General features: G+C 39.4%; 2 protein-coding genes and 1 pseudogene across 3 annotated transcripts in view; all 3 read left to right on the top strand.

The window, feature by feature from the left end:
• The window catches only part of LOC122663754 (ABC transporter I family member 10), a 7,008-nt gene extending 6,419 nt beyond the window's left edge, over nt 1-589 (top strand). The window contains exon 6 of the mRNA XM_043859400.1: nt 328-589. Coding sequence (XP_043715335.1) covers nt 328-540 — 213 coding nt within the window. The 3' untranslated portion in view covers nt 541-589. The remainder of the gene's footprint in view (nt 1-327) is intronic.
• The window catches only part of LOC122663739 (GDP-mannose transporter GONST1-like), a 23,484-nt gene extending 343 nt beyond the window's left edge, over nt 1-23,141 (top strand). Inside the window, exons 1-9 of one of the 2 annotated variants that reach the window (XM_043859390.1) lie at nt 4,961-5,093; nt 7,663-7,886; nt 8,017-8,156; nt 9,918-10,047; nt 15,710-15,808; nt 19,179-19,333; nt 21,698-21,814; nt 22,745-22,842; nt 22,914-23,141. In XM_043859390.1, coding sequence (XP_043715325.1) covers nt 7,668-7,886; nt 8,017-8,156; nt 9,918-10,047; nt 15,710-15,808; nt 19,179-19,333; nt 21,698-21,814; nt 22,745-22,842; nt 22,914-22,972 — 1,017 coding nt within the window. In that variant the 5' untranslated portion in view covers nt 4,961-5,093; nt 7,663-7,667 and the 3' untranslated portion in view covers nt 22,973-23,141. Of the gene's footprint in view, nt 1-4,960; nt 5,094-7,662; nt 7,887-8,016; nt 8,157-9,917; nt 10,048-15,709; nt 15,809-19,178; nt 19,334-21,697; nt 21,815-22,744; nt 22,843-22,913 lie in introns of those variants that run through there. The other variant, XM_043859382.1, reaches the window with a different exon arrangement.
• Nucleotides 1,243-5,042, top strand: LOC122672560 (annotated as a pseudogene).

Below are 23,141 nucleotides of genomic sequence, written 5' to 3'. Positions count from 1 at the left end.
CATCCCATATATATATCGGGAGTTCCACCCAGATCAAATTGGAGTCTCTTGGTTTTTATCCTGTAGTCTTTAAACAATGAAGGTGTAGATTTAAACTTTACATGCTAGGCATATGAGATATTACTCTGCATCCATTCCTGCTTGAGATATTACTGTGGTTAATCTATTTACTAAGTGATCTTATCCATAGGACAGTAAATAAAAACCTTTAATTGATCTTGTCAGCATTTTGTTCAATTGATATTCTTGATCAAATGATCGATCACTAAATACATAATCTTTTCTACAAGATCTTGCTTCACTAGATAGATTTATGTTTTCTTCCAGATTGGGGTGATAAATGCAGTTAAAAGTTCTCTGGCTGGTTCTGGAGATGTCACAGCATTATGGGTTACCCATCGCTTGGAAGAACTAGAGCATGCAGATGGTGCTGTCTATATGGAAGATGGGAAGGTTATAATGCATAGTGATGCTGCAAGTGTACTGGGTTTTATCAAAGAGAGGCAAACAGCTTATAATGACCGGATAAATTCTTTGTGAAACCCTGAATCACTTTATTGAAGTGGTAAAATTGCAAAGATACTTTTGGCAAAGTTGTTTCTCACATTCTTTCCCTTTTCCCATCTACCTAGTAGTAAGAGGTTTCCTTTTAGGAATAAATGGTTGTGGATGGATTACCTACAAGAGGGAACTGTGTAATGGAGTGGTGAACATTAATGGCTTATGATAGGACACCTCCTCTGAAGAGAAAAATAGAAAACCGAATTCATAACCCAAACCACCTGATTATACTGATAAAGATTAAAGAGTACATCAAACAAACCTGAAGTTAGCATATAGGTTGTCTTTCTAAAATGGTCAAGTATTTGTTTTCCATGTCCTTGGTTCTATCCATTGATTGGTATCTCCCAAGATTACCCTGTTGGAACACGAGACATGCGCATGAGCGCCAAAGGGGAAGGAACCAAAAACATCAGAGGAGAGAGAGAGACTAGTATTTTTTTGTTGGATCGACCACTATTATTTGTCAATTTTCACCTCAGAACTGAATGGGTCCAGAATCCAAAAGCACTCCCTAGGGCGACCCTCTTTGGTCATGCTTTTTGCAAGTAAATAGCTAGTTAAAATCTATCAAGAATGTGGCATGTGGGTAAACTTGTTTACTTAAGGTTGTTATTAATGGCCATGTTTGATAACTCACTTGGCTAGTTAAAATCTATCAACATTTGGGTCTTTAGTATCATGTTACTTGGGGCCATAAATGATAAGTTGATAACTCATGTGTATCGTCTGTCATTGGCCACATCTGCATTCCATATTGTATTATCTGCACTCCTTGGCCGCATCTGCATATCAGTCGCATCATCTTCTACACCATCATCTGCCTTGCCCACTTTTGAGCGCAAGTGTTCCAGGACCAAAGTTCTTTGGATGTCTCAAAGCCTTGAACAACCCCCCCAACCCCCCCCCCCCCCCCCACCATTACATTCCTTTTAAATGCCACAAGCAACCAGAACGAAAGAGTACCTTTCATATGGTGTGTAAACCAATTAAAGAAACCTAGAAACCAAAGATATGGGAATGAACATTGGGGTCTTATAAAGCTGTGTTTGTTATGTATTCTCGGAATAGATTCTTAGTTGAGATATTAATCTAAAGCAAGAAAATAGAGAATGCGTTTTAAATAAAATCTATTCCAAGAATAGATACCAAATACAACCTTAGTTTAGTGTTATTTATTTTTGGGTAATTTACACATACCACCCCTGAGGTTTGACGAAAGGATAATTTTACCCCCTAGTTTTAAAAAATTCTACATACCTCCTGAGGTTTGCAAACAGTACCAAATAAGCCAATTCCGTCAGTTCATGATTAACAGTGTTAAAAATAAGAAGTGAACTGACAAAATTACCTTTGCAAGAAAAGAAAAAAGAAAAAAGAAAAAAATAACTGCAATTCATCTTCTTCATCTTCTCCAAATCGATTGGGGAAGATGAGTTGTAGGTTTTATGCAGAATAAGTTTAAAAAGATCGTTTATTTCATGGATAAATGAATTAATCTTCATGAAATAAGTTGGGAAAAACAGTGGATGAAGAATTTCCATCTTCAAAATCATGAAGATCCTTTCTCTTCCTCTTTACTGTTAAAGCTTTGATCATTCATTGAGATGAAATGGAAATGGTAAAGTTACTCAATGTGTTCCTTATTTATATAAAGCGATGCTTGTTTTCTACCATTTCGTTGGTTTCTTCGACTGATACCGAGACGATGAAACCTGCTCTCTCGTCTGCCGCCGTTGGCTCAGTGTCGAGAGTCAGAACAGACACCGCCTTTTCCTCGAGGTTGAAGGGCCTGAACGCCCCAAACCCGATCTCATCCCCTTAATCCCTTCTCTCTTCACTCGCTACGATGCCCTCACCACACTTGCCCTCAAATGCAGTATCCCATACGGACCAGTCCTCATCGGCAACGACGCTCTTACCCTCATCTCTCTCCACTGCCGTAACCTCACTCGCCTCAAACTCCATGCTTGTGACGAATTAATCGATGAGGCCATGGCCGCTTTCACCCTAAACTGTAAGGGTTTAAAGGATCTCAATTGTGATTACTGCAATTTTAGTGCCAAGAGCATAAACGCTTTCCTCGATCACTCCTCCTCCCTGGAAGATCTCTCCCTGAAGCGTATTAAAGGCCTTACTGACAGTTCTGCAGCCATGCCTATTGGACCAGGTGTAGCTACCAAGTCCATTTAGAAAATATGCATCGAGAAGATCCTTTGCCAGTGTTTTGGACCCCTAATTATTGGTTCCAAGAAACTCACAACCTTAGAGATCTCCAACTGCTACTCTAGGAATCGTTGCGATGAGCTCCTCAAAGCCATAGTGGAAGAAGTGAGTGGTGGTCTGGTTGAGGGGATCCCTAGTTGAGGTCTATATGAAGTCATTGGTGGTTACCGACGTCGGTCTCTTTTCTATCTCTAATTACTGCTCCAATCTGGAGATCTTGCACTTGGATAAGATGTCCGAGTTTACAAATTGGGGGCTTGTGTCCATCGCTGACCACTGCAAGCGCCTAAGGGAACTCCACATCCGTGGAAGAAAGCTCAATAATGTAGGTGACCACGGTCTAATTGTCATTGCCAAAGGGTGCCCTAACGTTGAGGAGTTGGTTGTCTTTGGTATCAATTTTACTTATTTGAGTTTGAGCAACGGTGAAAGGAATCTAAAAAATTAAAGGAATGTGGACTTTCCATTCTCTTAATTGAGTAACTTTACCATTTCCATTTCATCTCAATGAATGATCAAACCTTTAACAGTAAAGAGGGAGACAAAGGATCTTCATGATTTTGAAAGGATACCAGCAACTCATGAAGATGAATTGCAGGGTTTTTTTTTTTGTTTTCTTGTAAGGGTAATTTTGTCAGTTCACTTCTTATTTTTAACACTGTTAGTCATGAGCTGACGGAATGGACTTATTTATTACTGTTTGCAAACCTCAGCGGGGTATGCAGAATTTTTCAAAACTGATGAGTAAAATTATCCTTTTGTCAAACCTCAGGGGTGGTATGTGTAAATTACCCTTTATTTTACTCCCTTTACCGTTTACATAGAAGCCTTCTCATCTACCATTGCTTTTGACTTATTGTGAGTGAAGAATATGGTCTTGAATACATCACGAAGTAAATATTTATGCAGTTTTGGTCATTGTTGGCTGGCTGCTGTGATGTTCATAGTTGAAGAAGGCCCCTCCAATATGGTTTTGGTAAGTATCCACTGCCAAAGAATCGTACCTATTTGGTTGAACAACTTCCATTGGTGGTACGTCCCCCAAAGCTGTTCTATTTTACGTTTCCTCTTTTCTGTGGTGGAACTTCCACTTTACCTAAAGTTTCATACCGAAAGCACCAAAATAACACTACTCAGTTTTGTGCCCATCTGCCTTGTCTTGTCTCCACTTGGCACGGCTATAGAACAAAATTAAAAAGAAAATTATTGACAGAAATTACTTTATTAGAAAGCAAAAGGAAAAAATACACGAGTTTCAAAAGAGGAATGCAATGCTAGTCCCTAACACGGTTTTAAGTATCGGGGATTGGATTGGCCGATACAATTGGACATCAAATTTTTTGATCCTGTACCGGTCTCATATGGCCGGTATTCTACCAAAAAACAAAGATTTGGCCGGTATCGATATTGGTCTAATACTTGGTCCCTCTAATGGGGACTGGGGGTGTTCGTTTTGGTTTTGGTTTTGGTTTTTCAACGGTTAGTTTGATGCCGGACAGAATCCAAGGATTAGGATTAGATTAGAACATCAAGTTGATTGGTTCCAATCTAACGATGTTAAAACACTCGTGGGTGAACCAAACATCAAACTCTTTAGTAACCGATACATCCAAAGTCCAAACAGAACCTACTAAACCTATGCTTTGAAGGTTTTCTATGTCTAGGGAAGATACCGCTCGTTTGGAATCTTTCTATCTCATGCACAAATTTTTGCAATAGTTGTCAATCAAAGATTCAAAGTAATGAAAAGATTTCAATCTGACGTTTCCAAAACGAGGACGGCAACGGAGTTTAGTACGGGGCTTATACATCCGCCCACCCCCCATCCACCCAAAAAAAAATGTGGCGCATATTAGCATTGATGCTGTATTCCCAATGCATGATGGCACGATCGGAAGTTCGTAACTCGGAAGTGTCACACCTTGGACTTGGAGAGTTGGAGGGTGGAACAGTTGATGCCTGAGGCTGAGGGGACGAAAAATTAATAAATTAGTACTATAATGAATTCCTATTTCACGCTCCCCATTCGAGTCCGACTGACCGAGGCTTCTGTAGTTCTGTTTCTGCTTCTCCTCCTCAAAATCAAATCCGTTCCGACTCTCTTCATGCCTTTTCTGTCTCCAGCTTTTTTGTCGAGATTTGTGGTTTCTGCTTCTGCCTCAAGCCAGGCTTCTGGAGACTCCTGGTGGATACTTGTGAGGCGACTTGAAATGGACAATGAAGCTTCACAAATGGCGAACATGATGGAGTGCTAGATTTGCTCGTCTTTAGTTCTATTGGAAGTTAGAACAGTAGAAGTTAGCGAGGCTAGTTCTTCTCTTTCCTTTTTCTCTTCCCTTTTGATGATGTCAATTAAGCTTCATTGTTTCTTTTTTTTCTTGAAAATCGATACTTAATCTTCTTCGTTCATTCATTCAGTGATCTTGTTTTTACTCTTTTTTAATTTTCACAATAATTGTTAGTTTTACTGCTGGCCTTATAATTTTTAAATTTGTCAACGGTTCATGCAAAAGGTCATCTTGTGTGTGCTCTTATCTCTTTCCAGCCTCTGTGATTCGTGTGATTCAAATTACAAATACAACAGCAAAGAAGGAAATTGTCACCCAAAACAACGCTGGAAACTTTATAACATTACCCCTCTTTTGACAGTTTCCATTCATTTATGATGCAAAATCTATGAAAAATGCCATTCCATCAGAAAAATTATGTCTCTTTGAAGAAAACAGTTGTAGATAGGCGGGAGTCACGGCATGTAAAGAGTACCCAAAATTTCCACTTTTTCCATGAACAAAGGATTCACTTGAATTTAGGGTCCTTTTGGTTCTTTCTCTTATACTTCATGACTGACATTTTCTTTGCTTAACACCTCCCTCCAGGTGGATTTTTTCCCCTCCTCTCTTCATGTTTTATGCATATGCAGAGCACCTCACTGGGGGTAAGAAAGACAATAAATGATGGTTATTTAAAAGATACTAGACTAGTAGAACACTCCCTGCTTTGACCTTTGGATAGGGGCAAGATGAGAGTTATTATTTACGATCCCTGAAAATGTTGTTCTGAGAACTTGAGCATACGTCTATTGGTGTAGATACACTAGCATTTTACTGTTGTTGTGGAGGCTCTTGTTAGTATTATGTGGATGGTGGTGTAGTGGTCTTATTTTTTGGGGTTTGGGAATTCATGGTTTTGTTAACATCGAGGCCATCTTTTGTTTGAGAAGTTGATTGAATGATCTTTCTTAAATGGAGGGTAGGTTCTACCAGTTCCAGTTCAAACTCGGGATGATCTATTTTCTTTTTTTATGTGGCTCTCTTTATTATTTTTATCTCCTTAAGGCATTCTATTGGAAAAGTTTAGATGTTCTTTCTCACCTAATCAGGGCCATTTCTAGGCGTAGTATCACTTTGTTTACCATTGTGCTGATGTAGTCATGGATCATGTCCATTAGGGAATTTTATTCCATCTTTTAGTGGATTGTTTTGAAAGTGAACTTGTGATCTAGAGGAAAGAATATCTCCAGGGGAAAATCAATGTTATCGGTAGGGAGCCTGGTTCCTACATGGCACCCGCATGTGGTAGGAACCTTTCCTACATGACCACTTTAGATGGCAACATCTGCCACATGGCAGATTAGATGGGGCCCAAATTTTCTGGACAGGCCCCTAGGTCCCCTATTCACATGTTAAGTGTCAGTCATTTTGGAGTTTTCTATGTAACAAAACAGAGCTTAAAAAATCCAGGTCTATAGGAGAGTGCACAGTAGTAGTCAGAGTACTTTAGGAATTCATGGAAATACATAGGAGGGTTTTTTGTTGAATTAGGCTTTGAAATTTGACATGTGGCTAATCCAGACCATGGCAGCATGACCTCTCTATCCAACGGTTAGAATAGCCACATAATTTGTCCATGTTGCAATATTTAAATTGGCGTGCAGGAATGGTTCCTACCATGGGCGTGTAGGAACCATTTTTCCAGTTTTCCTTATCAGTGACATAACTACTTATTGGTCGTATACAAAAAATTGTTGGTGTGAAAATGTATCAGCTTCGGATGGTTATTACTTTCAAGTTGATCGTCCATTTCGTTAAGCTTGGGCTTATTGTAGAGGGTGGAAAGATATCCACGATTGTTATTTCTAAGAGCTTTATCAAGATTATGCTGCATTAGACCTAAAAAAATACCCATGCAAATAAAAGTTATGGCCTAAAATTTCCTCAGCCGTGATATCCACGATGGTTGAATATTACTCAGCTGTTAAATCGTGGCCTCATTTTTTGCATTCCTCTTCCTTCTTCCTTTAAATAAAAGTTATTTTTTTAAAGGAAAAAAGTAACTGTTGAATTATTTATCCACCCGTGTCCCCCTTTGGATAGTCGACCGTGTTAGAGCTCTTGTATGATATTCATATTGTTTCCTCCCTTTCCTACAAGGTCGGCCTTTTAGAGGAAGCGGTTCCAACATGGTATCAGAGCAGGCAGGGGTCACGGTATCAAGTCCCCCTGGGAGCGGGCAGGTGTTGAATTATTTATCCACCCATGTCCCCCTTTGGATAGTCCCCCGTGTTAGAGCTCCTGTATGATATACATATTGTTTCCTCCCTTTCCTACAAGGTCGGTCTTTTAGAGGAAGCGGTTCCAACAGTAACCCTTAACAACTACATCTTCTCTACGTGTGTCTTTACTAAAATCGTTGTCCACATGGTCTGTCTTTGTCCAACTTTTTTAAAGCCTTTGAATTCTAAAGCTGCCTCTTAAACATCCAACTATATTTATAGTTGTACAAGATCATTATTATCTTTTATGCGAGCCTAATCAATAGTCTGAAATAAATCATTCCAGTTTGATTGTGAAATTAACAGTCTTTTTCTCTAAACAGAGCAAATGAAGACTCTCAGCAGAGATGAAATCGACTTGGAAGGTGGAAAGGTGGAAAAAAATAAGGAGAAAACAATACGCAGCAGCAGGGTGGTAAAATTTCACAACCAGGCTTTGTTGTCTGGTCTTGCATATTGCATCTCATCCTGCAGCATGATATTGATTAACAAGTTTGTCCTGTACAGCTACGATTTTAACGCTGGCATATTTTTGATGCTCTATCAGGTGAAAAACAACATCAATTGTTTTGATTTACTATTGCAATTTGAAATTCTTGTAAGTTTGAGCGGTTCCATCCAGTTTTTTCTTCTTATTTAAAATAATAACAGGTTATCGATCTTTTCCTTGAATGCAGAATCTGATCTCTGTGGTTTTAGTATCCATCTTGAGTGTATTGGGCATCATATCAACAGAACCGCTTACATGGAGATTGATTCGTGTCTGGTTGCCTGTGAATGTTATATTTGTTGGGATGCTCATTACAAGCATGTTTAGGTCTGAAGTTTCTTTTTGTTACTGCTAATTTCTATATTTCCTTTTCTTCTAAATATACTTTTCATGTGTTTGGTTCCATTTTGTTCAGTATCCTATAGGGATTCAAAGTGTTGGTTGGATATATGCTACGAGGATTTCTGTAATTGCTTCTACTTCCCATTTGTTGATATCCTGTGGGTATCCCAAGTGTTGGTTAGATGTATGAAGGATTTTTCCAATTGCTTTTCCCAGCATATGTAATATCTCTTCCAATTGACCACTTCATATCCAACAGAGAAACTGTTCTTCATACTTCCTTGAAGTTCTTAATGCATTTTCCTCTTATATTTGGTCCATTTTGCATATCAACTCTTGAATTTTGTTTGGGCTCCCACTGTTTATCCCAAGCTTCAATGAAGGGTTGTGTCAACTTGGCAGTCAGCATAAAGTGTAACGTGAGTGCCTTGAAAGAAAATGAAATTTGGAAGAACTGATGTGGAGACAGCTTACCAAAGGATTTGGTCGTCAGGATTACATTTGGCTTTGTCAAAGCATGGTGTTTGATTGCGTTTCTATCTAAAACTAGTGAAACTCTCACACACAATGAAATCACCAATTCACCCCTACATAATGTGATGCGACCACACTAATAGTCAAATGTATCAGCTCTGACCACTCCATCCTTAGGTAATTTACCTGATCCTGGATCCTGGATCCAAGAGCCCAAGCTTGTTCAATCAGTACCTCCATGGGTCTCTCCCCTCTAAGTCATCCACGTAATAATGACCTCTGAATCCGTCTGACTGGGATCTGCTGGACCAACAATGATGGAACAAGAGTCAGGCCAAAATTACGGTTTACGTCCTTTTTTATGAAATCAGTCACAACTCGCAAGTGTACCTACATGGTCCCTGAACACCACTCCAATGCCTGCTGGTCTGGGGTTCCCAAAAGAATTTAAATAAAGTTAACTTTTCCACATTCCCGTAGGGGATGATTTCTACTCAATCTGAATACTAATGTAAGACAAGAACCAGAATAGGTCTAATCCCAGGCAGGATCAAATAGAAAACCTCCAGAGCACAAGAAAGAGAACAATGGGTAATGTAAGATTGTATACCGAAGGTAACAGTCCCAATAATAGTCCTCAAACTCCAATAAAAAAAATGGCAACAAAATGGATTTGTATTTCTATGTAATAAGAACATAGAAGTATGAGGGAAAAATTTTCTCAAACCATAATATCCATCCTCCACCCAATGATCAAACTCAATCACCATAGCCGTCCCACTGCTCATGCATATCCTGCACCTTTCTCCAGAGATCTGCTTTTTCTCCAATCTCATTTGATTAATAGATAGCAGATAACAAGGTTATGAAGGTGTGCCTCCTTACATTGGTTTGCATCAGGGTGTTTATGATCCCCGTAGGTTGCTCAATGGTTTACATGCTTTAGAGATCCAAGGACCTAAGCTATCAGGTTTTATGTTGGTCCTCTACTTCGGTACTCCTAGTTACTTGTATCTTTCTCTCATGATGTTCCATGTATATAATTGAACTTCATTTGTTTTATAGGGAATGAAAGAACACCGTTAGGTTCAGGATACATGTGATGTGTGCCTTAATTAGCATTGCCAATGCCTGAATTTTTATGCCTCGATTGATGCATTACCTTGTGATGAAATTTTGCTATTCATTTTGCCGTTGATTTCAAATACATGAATAGAAAGCATGGATAAATTATCTGATATTCTAACTTGTGGTTGTGATCCTTGTCTGCAGTTTGAGATATATTAACGTTGCTATGGTAACAGTCCTGAAAAATGTTACCAATGTGATCACTGCCGTTGGTGAAATGTACCTTTTCAAGAAGCACCATGAAAGCAGGGTTTGGGCTGCATTATTCTTAATGGTACTTTGCATGGCTGAAACCATCATCTTTGGATTTAGATTAAACATTGCATGCATTCCTTAGAGTTATTTTTGTACATGTTGTATTATATGGGGGTTGTGATATTTGTTTCCTTTATTTCTCTTCAACTGAAATGCTGTTTGGGGACAAAACCTGTTTGTAAATTTTTTTGCATACAATATCTGAAGATAGTGAAAAAAATAATGCCTGGAAATAATTGGAGATAAAAATTTCCTAGGGTACACAAAGCAGGGGTTTGTGTTTTAGTTTGATTTTTAGTAAATCACTGGTCATATGCTTGGGTTCTTTGGAATGTGTTCTTTTAGAGAACAAATAATGTTTGATTGAGTCATGAGGGATCTGTTAAGAAGATTAGAAGTTAGTAGTATAGATATGTAATTATTGTTAGAAGTCATGTAATAGGGGTAGTTTAGGAACTAGTTCTATTACTAGTTGCCTTATTATGTAATTCTGTTTTTTCTTCTTTATTTCCCTTGTACCTCCCTAGGGAGGTGGATGTAATTCTCTATTAATTATGATTGAATGAATATATGGTGTATGGAGAAGCCTCTACAACACAATCGATTACAGCCTACTATTCTCTTCTCTCTTCTCTCTTCTCTTGCTATCTTCTTCCTCCTCCAACTTCTTACTTCTCCCTTCTTATTTCCTAAACCTAGAATCTAACTTGGTATCAGAGCAGGCTCAAGGTTTGAGAGTCGTGTTTAGTCCCTGTTTTCATTCTTTCTCTTCTCTTTGAAATCCTTTGTGTCTAAGGATTCCAAAGAGGAGATTTCTGTGTACAGCTTTGCTTAAAGAATATGGAATAGGCTCATTCTAGCCTCTTTTGATGATTGAAGGCTCTACTTAAGACCTTTTGAAGCTTCTTTGGAGATTTGGATCTCCCACAGCTGCTGCTCCAAGTTCCGCCAGTCTCAGTTTCAGGTTGCAGTTGCTGCCATTCTCGGATTCTTTTTGTGTCTTGGTTTGGCCCTTTTGCATCGTCCAAGGCCACTTATGAGAGTGGATATGATCTCCCTTGCTGTGTAAAGAAGCTATATGAGCAGTTTTGCTCCTTGTGTGGGATCCTCTGTTCTGCCCAGGTAAACCCGAGAGTGTTTATTTCTTTTTTCTTGCTTTGAGCTGCAATTTGATGCTCCCTTGGTTGAGGGATGTGTATGCATAGCCTTTGGGAGGCTCTTTTACTTGTTTGAAGTTATTACTACACCTTGTAAGCCTTTGTGAGGCCTCTTAGGGACTGCCTGCTGGACTGCTGTTGTTATGCACTAGAAGTGTTTGATTTAAGTCCTCTTAGAGATTTGTGCTAGGGACTGCTCAGATGTGCTATCCTAGGCTGCTTATTGGATTTTTGCTTGTTTGGGTTGAGTGTGTACTCCCCACTTGTCTTTGGTGTTCTTGTTTATTGTCAAATCCCTTCCATCATGGCTGCTTCAGATGCATCTGTGCTTGGTACTGCTGATTCACAGCCCCCTACTGTTGTCCCTCAGTTGGCTTATGAGAGTACTCACCAACAGATTTCTTTTGTGAAGCTTGATGGTACTAATTACCTAGATTGGTCACATTCTGTGAGACTTTCTCTTAGGAGTAAGGGGAAACTTGGATATCACAAGTGCTATCAAGGCTCCCACAGCTGATTCACCTACTTTTGTTAAATGGGAGACTGAAAATTCTATAGTTATGACATGGTTGATCTTCTCCATGAAGCCCGAGATTGGGAGAAGGTTTATAAGAAAGGAAACTGCCAAAGCTATTTGGGATAGTGTCTCTATGGCCTTTGACAGAGTAGGTGACACTGCCAAGGTCTATCAACTCCATCAACGAATCCACTCATTGAAACAGGGTGACAACACTATTTCTGAGTACTACAGTGCGTTCCTTAGTCTTGTGGAAGAATATGATCACTACAGAGACCTTCATTTGACCAACCCAGAGGATGAAGCCAAGGTGTATCTGACTCTTGAAAAAGAGCGTGTCTTCTCGTTGCTTGGTGGTTTGAACTTTGACTATGAGCCAGTTAGACTCCAGCTGTTAGGCCGGTCTCCCCTTCCCTCTCTTAGTGAAGTCTGTAGTTACTTACAGAGTGAAGAGACCAGGCAACTTACTATGGCACCACCACCAGCATCATCTGAGAGGTCAGCCCTCAATTCTAGTTCTGTTCAAGACAAATCTGCTCGCACTAAACTTGACCCCAAAGCTCTAAAGTATCTCTTCCTTGGGTACTATTCTACTACCAAGGGGTACAAGTGTTATCATCCTTCTTCCCGCCGCTGTCTCATTTCCAAGGATGTTACCTTTCTTGAGTCTATCCCTTTCTTTGTCCCTTCTCAGCATCCTCTTCAGGGGGAGAATTGTGGGAGTGAACAGGCTACTGATGATTTCTTTCTTTCTCCTCTACCTACATCCCCTTTTATGCTTGACATTGGGAAACATAGGACTGTAGATGTGGTTGAGGTTGATGATCAACCAGGGGGGAATACAGATTTGGTTGTTGAAAGTGGTTCTGGTAAAGAGAAGGTAAAAAAGGCTTACCACCTTACATACAAAAAATGTGAAAGCTTGCATAATACAAGAAAGATGATCTACCAAGAGTCCTCTTCAGATCCATCCTCCTCAATCAGGTGACATTTCTTCTCCTCCATCTGATTTGGACCTTCCTATTGCTATTAGGAAAGGGAAAAGAACTTGTACTAATCTTATATCCCAGTTTGTTTCCTATGATGCAATTTCTCCTACAGGCCTTGCCTTTATTACTGCTCTCTCTACTGCTTCCATACCCAAGAATGTCATTGATGCTATGTCTGACCCAAAGTGGAGACAAGCCATGTCTGAGGAGATGATGACACTTGAGAAGAATGGTACTTGGCAACTTGTTGACCTCCCCAAGGGACGTGTCCCAGTTGGATGCAGATGGGTCTATACAATCAAGTATAAATCTGATGGCAGTATTGAGAGATACAAAGCAAGGTTCGTGGCCAAGGGGTACAATCAAGTCTATGGAATTGACTACCAGGAGACATTTGCTCTTGTGGCCAAGCATAACTCGATAAGAGTTCTTTTATCCTTGGCTGCCAATAAAGATTGGCCTTTATATCAGTTGGATGTGAAAAATGCCTTCCTTCATGGTGATTTGGAAGAGGAAGTGTACATGCACACTCCACCAGGTTTCAAGATGCCTTCAGCTAAAGGGAAAGTGTGCCTCCTTAAGAAAGCACTATATGGTCTCAAACAGTCACCAAAGGCATAGTTTGAGCGTTTCCGACAGGCTATTCTGAAGAATGGATACTCCCAGAGCCTAGTTGATCATACTCTCTTTACCAAGCGGAGTAACGGTACTATCACAGCCCTCATTGTCTATGTTGATGATATCGTGGTCACAGGAGATGATACATCTGAGATAGGTAGATTGAAGAACTACTTGGCACAACAATTTGAGATCAAAGATCTGGGTCCCTTGAAGTACTTCTTAGGAATAGAAGTATCAAGGACCAAGATAGGAATCAACATATGTTAGAGGAGGTTTATTCTTGACTTGTTGACAGAGACAGGGATGTTAGGCTGCAAACCAGCAAACTCTCCTATTGAGCAGAATCACAAACTAGGAGAGGACTGTGGTCCTTCTCTTGTTGATGTGGGAAAGTATCAAAGGCTAGTGGAGAAGCTTATCTATCTCTCTATGACTCGGTCAGATATCTCTTATGCGGTGGGAATTGTCAGCCAATTCATGCATGCTCCCAAGAGTGGCCATTTGGATGTTGTGTAACGCATTCTGAGGTATTTGAAGTCCTCTCCAGGGAAAGGACTGTTGTATGCAAGGCACAACCACTTGAGAGTGGAAGGTTTCACAGATGCCGATTGGGCTGGTTCCATTACAGACAGGAGATCTACCTCCGGCTATTGTACCTTTGTGGGAGGTAACTTAGTCACATGGAGGAGTAAGAAACAGCATGTTGTGGCCAGATCTAGTGCCGAGGCAAAATTTAGAGCTATGGCACATGGAGTGTGTGAGCTCATCTGGCTGAAAAGACTGGTTCAGGAACTGGGATTTGACATTGAAGGACCTATGAGGCTGTACTGTGACAACAAGGCTGCCATCAGTATCGCTCACAACCCCGTTCAGCATGACCAGACTAAGCACATTGAGGTTGATAGACATTTTATCAAGGAGAAGATAGACTCTGGCTGTATTTGTACTCCTTTTGTGAAGACTGGTGATCAGTTGGCAGATATCTTCACCAAAGCTCTTGGCTCTCCTTAGTTTAGCTCTTTCCTAAGCAAGCTGGGAATGCATGATATATATTCTCCAGCTTGAGGGGGAGTGTTAGAAGTCATGTAATAGAGGTAGTTTCGGAACTAGTTCTATTACTAGTTGCCTTATTATGTAATTCTGTTTTTTCTTCTTTATTTCCCTTATACTTCCCTAGGGAGGTGGATGTAATTCTCTATTAGTTATGATTGAATGAATATATGGTGTATGGAGAAGCCTCTCCAACACTATCGATTATAGCCTGATATTCTCTTCTCTCTTCTCTCTTCTCTTGCTGTCTTCTTCCTCCTTCAACTTCTTTCTTCTCCCTTCTTATTTCCTAAACCTAGAATCTAACTATTTTTGTATCTGCCACTCAAGTGCAGGAGTTGGATAGACAGTGGAGAGAAAATGGAAAATCAGAATCCAGGGAAAGACAGAAAAGAGGGGAATATGAGAGGATGAGAGATACTGATGCTTTATTCAATATATGGAAGGGGGAAAATGCACTAAGATCTGTACATTGAGATTGTAAAATCTTTACATTGATTCAAACACCGAATAAAAATAAAAAACCAGCAAGTGACAACTTCTTCAGTACTCCCCTCTAGTCACAGCGTAACGTCTGATCATGGTGTCAATTCTTACTCTTTTGAAATAGAAGAAGCAAGACCTTACGCTCTTGAGCAGAGTCATCATTGAAAATACAGTTTCTTATTTCCGTCTAAAAGCCCCTAGTGAAATTGCATTCTGAGAGCTTCTTGTTGTAAATATTATTAACCAAACAGAAAAGAAGGCCACCTGAAGCCCCAAAAATGCAAGACATTCAAAGAAAATGCTCCAGTGATTTATTAGCAGGAAAGAAATTATCTCGGCTAGTCTAATTTAAGACACTACTTCAGGTGTGGTGAAATCAATACTTTGTCAGTCAAAAGCACTAAAATCTTTGACCTAGGGTAAAGTTATGGAAATTGGATCTTCAAATTATTCCATGGTACTTCACGGGACGTCCTCTTGTGCATGAAGAAACATCTAGGAAGGCTTATATGCACAATAAAATTATCTAACAATATATCAAGAATTAAAAAAAGGTTCTTATATAGTTTCATGCGCTGTTGCACTTGTCTGAACAATAAAAAGGTAAGAATTTTATATAGTTTCTTTTGTTGCCTATTCCCAACCCAAAATAAATAAATACATAATCCAAGACTAACCCTCAAGGTGGGCTGTGTACATTGATTGCAACATTACACTAAAGCTTTGTCAGCATGTCAGCTGCATAATCTTTTATATCCATTTTGAATATTGGAGTCCATAGAAAAAGCTTTCTTGTGTTTCTCTCTATGAAGAAAATTATCTTGTTAGGGCAGGAGAGTGAAAATGTTTGTCTCTATGCAGATAATTTCAGCAATCTCTGGCGGAATTACAGATCTTTCTTTTCATTCTGTTGGCTACATGTGGCAAATTATTAATTGCTTCTTGACGGCATCATATTCAGTAAGTACTTTAATTTATACTGGAAATTTACCTTGGGCAGTGAGTTGCTCTTGTAGCTTAGTTGTTTTTCTTACTTTGTCGCATGTTAACTTCAGTATGTAGTAGTTCCTTAAAGCCAACAGTCTTCTTGTTTCATTTCTTTTTAGGTCCTTTTGATTGACTAAACAAAGTCATATTCTTAGTTGTTTTTTTATTCTACCTTTTTTTAGGATTAAATATGCGTACCCCCTTAAATGCACCCAATATTCCTCATGCCCCACTAAGGTTCTAACAAGTCCACACTCACCCCCTGAAAATTCCACGTCTACTTTTCCACCTAAAGCCATTTAAGTCCACACTAGGCGTTAAATGCTAAAAAATGACCAAACTACCCTTTCTTATATATTTTCTAAATTTTGAAAAGACCTAATTGCCCTGACCTATTTGCTAAAATTTGATAAGACCAAAATGCCCTCATCTTCCCCAAATCATTATCTTCTTTTACAATGTAGATACCCAATACTACCATCACCACCACCGACACCCACCATTAACACCATCACCGCCGTGAAGCCCCACCTCCAGCCCCACCTCCAACTCCTCCACCTTTACCAATTCCACCACTGAGTCCCCTTTTTTGTTAAGGGATGCTTGACTCCAAATTTGGTTCAGTTCTGATGGTCTAATATGGAGATATCAGTGAGACATCAAAATAGAAGGTTAAGAGAAACCTTCCAAAACAGTACTGTTCTAGGACTCCAATAGTAGCCGAGTGTGGGACTTGGTGATTGAAGCTTGGCCTGCAAGTTTGGGTCAATTTTGATGGATAAAAATGGAGATGGAAGAAGGGGAATGAAAATAGAAAGTTGGTGGAATTTGGAGATTTCAGCCTGTGGAATCAGGTGGAAGTGAAAATCAAGTGGAGGGAATGGTAGGGTTAACTGTGTTTCAAAACCCAGCAGGGTTGGTGAAGATTTTGGGTGTGTTATGGAATTAGAAATTTACAGCCAGAGGAATTGCAGAGGTGCAGCAGCAGCTCCAATCGATGATACACTCAGCAGCGGCAAGCACAATGAGAAAGAGATGTCTTCAGCCTTGAGTGATGATCTCCAGCAACAGCACCCGAATGTCTGGGCAGAGGAATGATCACAGCAGCCTTGGCTCGATGGAGAAGGTGATAGTAGAGGGGTTAAGATAGATGGATTTGGCTCTCCCAGCCAGGCTCCTTCAGCCCTTCCAGTCACACACAACTTGAGAGACAATCAAACTTGCAGCAAAGCAAATTCTCATTCAACTATGTAAATCGTGGGGAGAGGCATAGCAGCCTTACAATATAAAGAGGGCAGGACTTGCACCTCAAGTAAAAGAAATAAATAGAAGCTTAATATAATTAGAAACTAAATATTGCGTAAGAATAGAAACTAAATAGAATCTTTCAAGGTCTTCAAATCTCCTTGTGGACCCCACTTTTTTAAGTGATCAAATATTGCTGCCGATTCTCTTTATTGGTGTTCCCCACCTCTCAATATGACTCTCTCGATTTTAGCAAGTAGCCTTTAAATACTTAGCCCCAAAAAGACAATTATACCCCTCACTTAAAGACTTGAATCACTAATTAATAAAAGACTATTCTGCTCCCATGATCTTCCAGTAATATTCTCACTAATCCAAAATAAGGGGCTGGGACACTGTTCACATGAACAGTAACGTGAACAGTGTTTTGGTCTCTTCTTCTTCATATTTTGATCTACATCAAGATCGATCTCATCTCTCTTTCCTCCCCTTCCATCGATCTGATTTCTTCCCTTAAGGACGCAGTTGCTTCCTTTATCTCAGATCTGATCATAGATTTGATTATTAGGCTTGCTTGCATCTGAGATCCAAATCTGGATTTTCAGATTGCATTACCAGTTCAACATGACTATACCAAACATATTGAAGTTGATCGTCACTTTATCAAAGGAAAAACTTCAATCCGGATCCCTCTATATACCATTTGTGAGAACTGGAGAACAAGTGGCAGATATCTTGATCAAAGGACTTGTCTCCACTCTCCACATGTTTTAATATTTTGTTAAGCAAGCTGGGAATGTGTAATATCTATGCCCTAGCTTGAGGGGGAGGGTTGGAATAACATGTAAGGCTATTCTGGGAATATAGGAATTAGTATTATGTATGGGGGTGGCCATGTAATTTTCAGTCTCCTTTAATAATATACAATGGAGTGAGACAGTTGTGGTCTGACCTAACATCTATCACTTTTTCCAAATCATTTCCTTCATCTCATCTCATCTCTTCTTCATCCTGTATACTACTACAACTCACCATCTTCAACTCTGATTTGTTCTATACAACAAAACTGAACTAATGGTCCTCCCAACCTTTTTTTCTCAATCGAGTTCATGGGATTCAATATGGTAATAAAATTTTAGCTGAAATAGTCTCACCAAACCAAAACCCTGATTTCCTTCCCTGAAATGTCCCCCGAGAAGGGGGGGGGGGGGTTGGTTTATATGTTCCAGTTTGCTAGACAAATCAAAAAACTTTGGGCGAAACAAAACTAAATAGACAACTTGGATACCTAAAACAAACTCAATAGTATGCATGAACACTTCTATACCACACCCCCCCCCCCCCCGACGCAGGTATGCAAGATTTGTTACTCCCCTAATGAAAGAATGTCCTAATTTGTCATAAAAAAAAGCCCTATAACAAATAGGAAACCCCATGGTTATTAAAAGTTTCGTTGATGGGCATGGGCCCTACATACTAGAAAGAATAATTAGGTTAAGAAACTAAAGTAGTGCATCAGAGCCAGTTTGTTTAACGGGATATTTGTATCTGCATGCATAAGCTTGAGAAATGAAGATTCATATCCTTGTTATATCCACATAATATCTCGCCATTTACCAATTTTATGCACTATATATAATGTAATTCAGCATTAAAGCAGGTACAATGCCTATCCTTGTTGCCATGTTTTGTGCTGATACCTGTACCTTAAGCTTTCATAGTTTTTTGTTATTTTTGTTCGGGTGGTAATATAAGGTCTTCAAGACCTTTGTTGGTGGTGAGTGAGAGTGCTCTTGTACCTGCGGGTTGGGGTAAGGCGGGTATGTCCCCCCCCCCCCCCCCTTGTATTCTTCCACTTGATTTAGTTTGATTTTTAATAATATGGTAGGGGCCAGTTCGGGTCCCAGGTAATATTTGGGTTACATAAAATTTAAAAAAAAGCTTTCACAGCTGAGGCATATCCAAGTCTTGAGCTTGCTCGACAGTTTCTCTACTTGTTGGGAATGTCTATTTGATAATTGCTTTGCTATTTTGGTGAGTTTGTTCTGCATGCTTTGGGTTTTAATTTGTTCCTGAAGGATGCTTTTGTTTTATCCAGTTAATACTACGGAGGGTCATGGATACAGCGAAGCAAGTCACCAAATCTGGGAACATGAATGAATTTTCAATGGTTTTGCTCAATAACATTCTTTCATTGCCTCTGGGGGCTCTGCTTATATTTGTATTCAATGAGGTGGATTATCTCTCTAACACGTGAGTTCTTTGTTATAGTTTTTATATTTAAAACAATCAAAAGCAATTTCTTTGTTTTAGTAACATCCTCCCCAACACTTTCTTCACTCACTGTATTGGTCCCATTCTAATTAACAAGCCAGTGTTTATATGTTGTATTTTCTGGTTTATCTGTCTCTTTTGAATGTAAGTGATTGCAATATGATCTGATCAATCTTCTTAACATCTGTACAACAACGGTGTATGAAATGTTAGACAGCAACTCCCTAGCTCCAGAAACAATGAAATGGCAATGTAATTCGTGGATCATATATTTGATTATTTCCACTATGTGCCATCCCAAGTTCTTGCTCAGGGGTGAAAGGATCCTAAGATCTGGGGCAATTGTATAATGTAATGCTAAGATAATGGAAGAGTTTTATTTATGGGATTTTCTTATTGACATACCTTAAGGTGTCAAATAATTTAACCTTATTTTCTTGCCCTCTTAGTGTAACGTCCCTTTTTTTTTAAAATGAGAGTAAAATCTTGTCAGTTCACATATGTACTCGAAAAGTGTGTGAGACAATGACAGTTTTTGAAAATGAAAGATCTTTTAGAAGCATATATTCCTTTGAGGGGGGCCTCTTGCCTGCCCATGGATTCAGCAGCAGTTCAAAAGGTTGACCTATTCGAGAATCTCCGGATATATGCTTATCTTCAACTCCCCCCCCCCCCCTACGTAGTGATTATATCAATCATGTACGTAGGTAGGACCCTCCATTCTGATTGGTAGATCATGAATAACCAAAAAAACCAATTAGCTTAGCTAGCGTTCCGGGAGAATGACGTCATTTAGTCAGTTCATAACAATCTCTGTAAAGCAAAGGGGGCAAAGCTTCTATGATTGCTTTCCCCTCATGTAGTCGTCGGATAATACAGATATCTATTTAGTGGAATATGGGACAAAACCCTCTTTTATCCCTGACTTGAAGAACTTTTTGAAATAAGACAAGGGGTAATAAAAAAGAATGTTTCACCTGTAGAGGAGGTATCATTCAGACAATCCCTTTATTTATTTATTTACTTTTGGTTGTTATTGTTGTTGTCTTGCTTTGGTGTATTATATATGTAAAAAGCAAGTTAACAGTCGGTCAATATGAAGTAGATGTGGTCTGTCTGACTCTGATGGAGGGGATACTCATTATTGTTGTGAGAATTTCCTAAGTAATGATGGTGACTTTCCTGTTTCCTTATTGCAAGATACATAATGGTTTATGGAACTCTTGTTTAAGATACTTAAGTCAATGTAAACTGTAATCTCTGGTTAGCTTTTATTATTCTTCACTGAACTTTCTGTAATATTTTTTGTTGTTCTTGGTTTATGTTGATCATTTGTCAGGTTATTAAAACTCTTTCTTTTTCATATTCCATCCTTTGCTGAGACAGTCCTCTTCCTCATGCTTGCTCTCGATGAGTGTGCAATTGTAACTCTGTGATCTGTATTTGATTACTTGAGGTAACGACCAACATCCATCAAGGCCTGATATGATTGTTATCATTTTGATTACAACCACTAAAGTAAGTCCTATGTGGTCAATTTTGTTTGTCTCTTCTTTGAAGAAATTTTATATCTTGGGCCTTCTTACTTTCTTTCGCTACTCATCATTCCTTGTATTGATTTTCACCTTTACTCATCTGTTTCCTCCCAAACTTTGACTTTTTCATCCCGTGCAATGTTTCAACTTTCAAAACACTGTCGGGAACAGGATCGGTCTCCATCAATTCTGATTCAATTCTGAGACGATTCTGAGATCAGTTTGACTTGGCCACACTCGGCTAACTTGGTCAGACTCAGTAAGCAAAGAATCGGGGTAAATTGGGATCGGGGTTGCTCGATTCCGAGTTGAATCGGTTGATTCCGCCGATTCTGATCCGATTTTATATCCCTGATCCACTGTCACCTCTTTAGCCAGTTCTCAAATTGTTTTGGCCATCTAAACCTTTCCAATTCAGGGTCCTAGATTTGTATACAAGTTCTTTTCAAGGGCCGAGGTGTCTCTTAGGTGTTAAAGCCTTTATTCATACCCTCCAACTTGGGTTTGGTATTCAGTGTTGTGAAACATGTACCTCTTGGTTTTTGGACCTTGTGGTTGAACTATGGCCCAAGGTACTCAAACCCTCACAAATTCTCAATCTGGTTTGATGAATTTAGCGCCTAACTAGGCTGAACCTCTTTTTTAATCTTCTTTAATTCAATGAAGAATTGATGTTGGGATCCATCTTTATTGAATTGATCGTGAATTTGGTTATTACAATGACTCCACAATCTTCAAATGAAGAGTTGCATTATAGGCAATATTTTATATACTCAGTCTTATATGTATATTGGAAGTGAATTGGCAGGCCACTTTTGAAGGTGCCTATGTTTTGGCTGGTGATGACTTCAAGTGGATTTTTGGGCCTTGCAATCAGCTTCACTTCAATGTGGTTTCTTCATCAGACTGGGGCCACAACATATAGGTACGATTGCACAACCTGTCAGCATTTGCCTTTTAGAAATTTGATGGCTGTGGCCATTACTAATATCATATCTGCTTGACATACTCCAGTTTGAACTCAGGAGTGTCAATGGATTGGCTCAGGTCAACTTAGCTCAGACTGTACTAGCTAGGCCCCTAGCCGTACCTGACTCCACCTTAGCTTGGGGGAAAAGTGACTGGTTTTGGTTCAGTTCAACTTTTTTTTCAAGGGAGAGGGTTCCCTAAGAGGCAACGTGGCCAATGGGAGCATGCGGGCGGAAGCATCAACATGGGCAGGATTTCCTCCTGTCATGAGGGGCAGGACGGTCATTTTGCCCCACCCTTTGTGTCTAGGCACAGGGGTCACGCTGCCTTCAGGCTTCTTTTCCCTTAATTTTATTATATTTCTTGGCTGAGATTGGTTTAATCGGAGAATAAGACATGAACTCAATCCAAACCTAACCTGTTTATTAAGTGTTTAGATTGCCAACCTGGACCAGATCCTTTTTTGGTGAATCGGTTTGGGATTGCCTTTCTGTAGAAGTTCAAGAGATATTCATGACATCTGGGGCTTTCATTAGCATTAGAACTATGGTTCAAGAATACATCTGCTGTTTGGTTGAACATCCATGTAGAGGTATTCTTATAATGCAGGGCAAAATGAGATTCATGACAATAGGACATAGGAGCGAGACCCAATATTTGGTTTTAAGTCCTGCCTGAGAAATTTCTTCTTTCAAAATTCATGTCATCAGATGTACTGTACCTACTCTACCAACAAGTTGGAAAATGTAGTAGAGTGATCCAAAAAATATAAAATTAATTTTTAAGCAACTTTAAGGTTAATATTTACTCCAGTTGACTGAATTGTTAATTAATAAAGAAATAGTTTCTAGCCAAGGCATTCTGGTTGACAGTTTGTGTTCTGCAGCCTCGTGGGTTCGCTGAATAAGATTCCTCTCTCCATTGCTGGAATACTTCTGTTCAAAGTCCCGACTAGTCTCGAAAACTGTGTCAGCATTCTTTTTGGTAGGTTCTCTTGTGTTGAGAAAGATTGAAATGTTCCTGTCATGTATCTTACTGCTTGAATTGCATTGCAGGTCTTTTGGCAGGGGTCTTTTTTGCAAAAGCCAAAATGCGGGAGAGATCTCAGACCTAAGATCGAGACTGCCCCATAACTCAAACACTGGTTTTATGCGTAACTACAATTTTGCACCCAGTTATCTCACTGCATCTGACTCCATTTGAATACAGCAACCAAAATTTTCAAGTAGTCATCAAATGGATTCAATCATAAGTTTGTGAAGAAAGAGTTGGTGCTTGAGATG

This window comes from Telopea speciosissima, chromosome 1 (genome assembly GCF_018873765.1).
Source record: "Telopea speciosissima isolate NSW1024214 ecotype Mountain lineage chromosome 1, Tspe_v1, whole genome shotgun sequence".
Classification (NCBI taxonomy): Eukaryota; Viridiplantae; Streptophyta; class Magnoliopsida; order Proteales; family Proteaceae; genus Telopea; species Telopea speciosissima.
The sequence above is the reverse complement of the archived record's forward strand: the minus strand, read 5'-3'. Positions and strand labels throughout refer to the sequence as shown.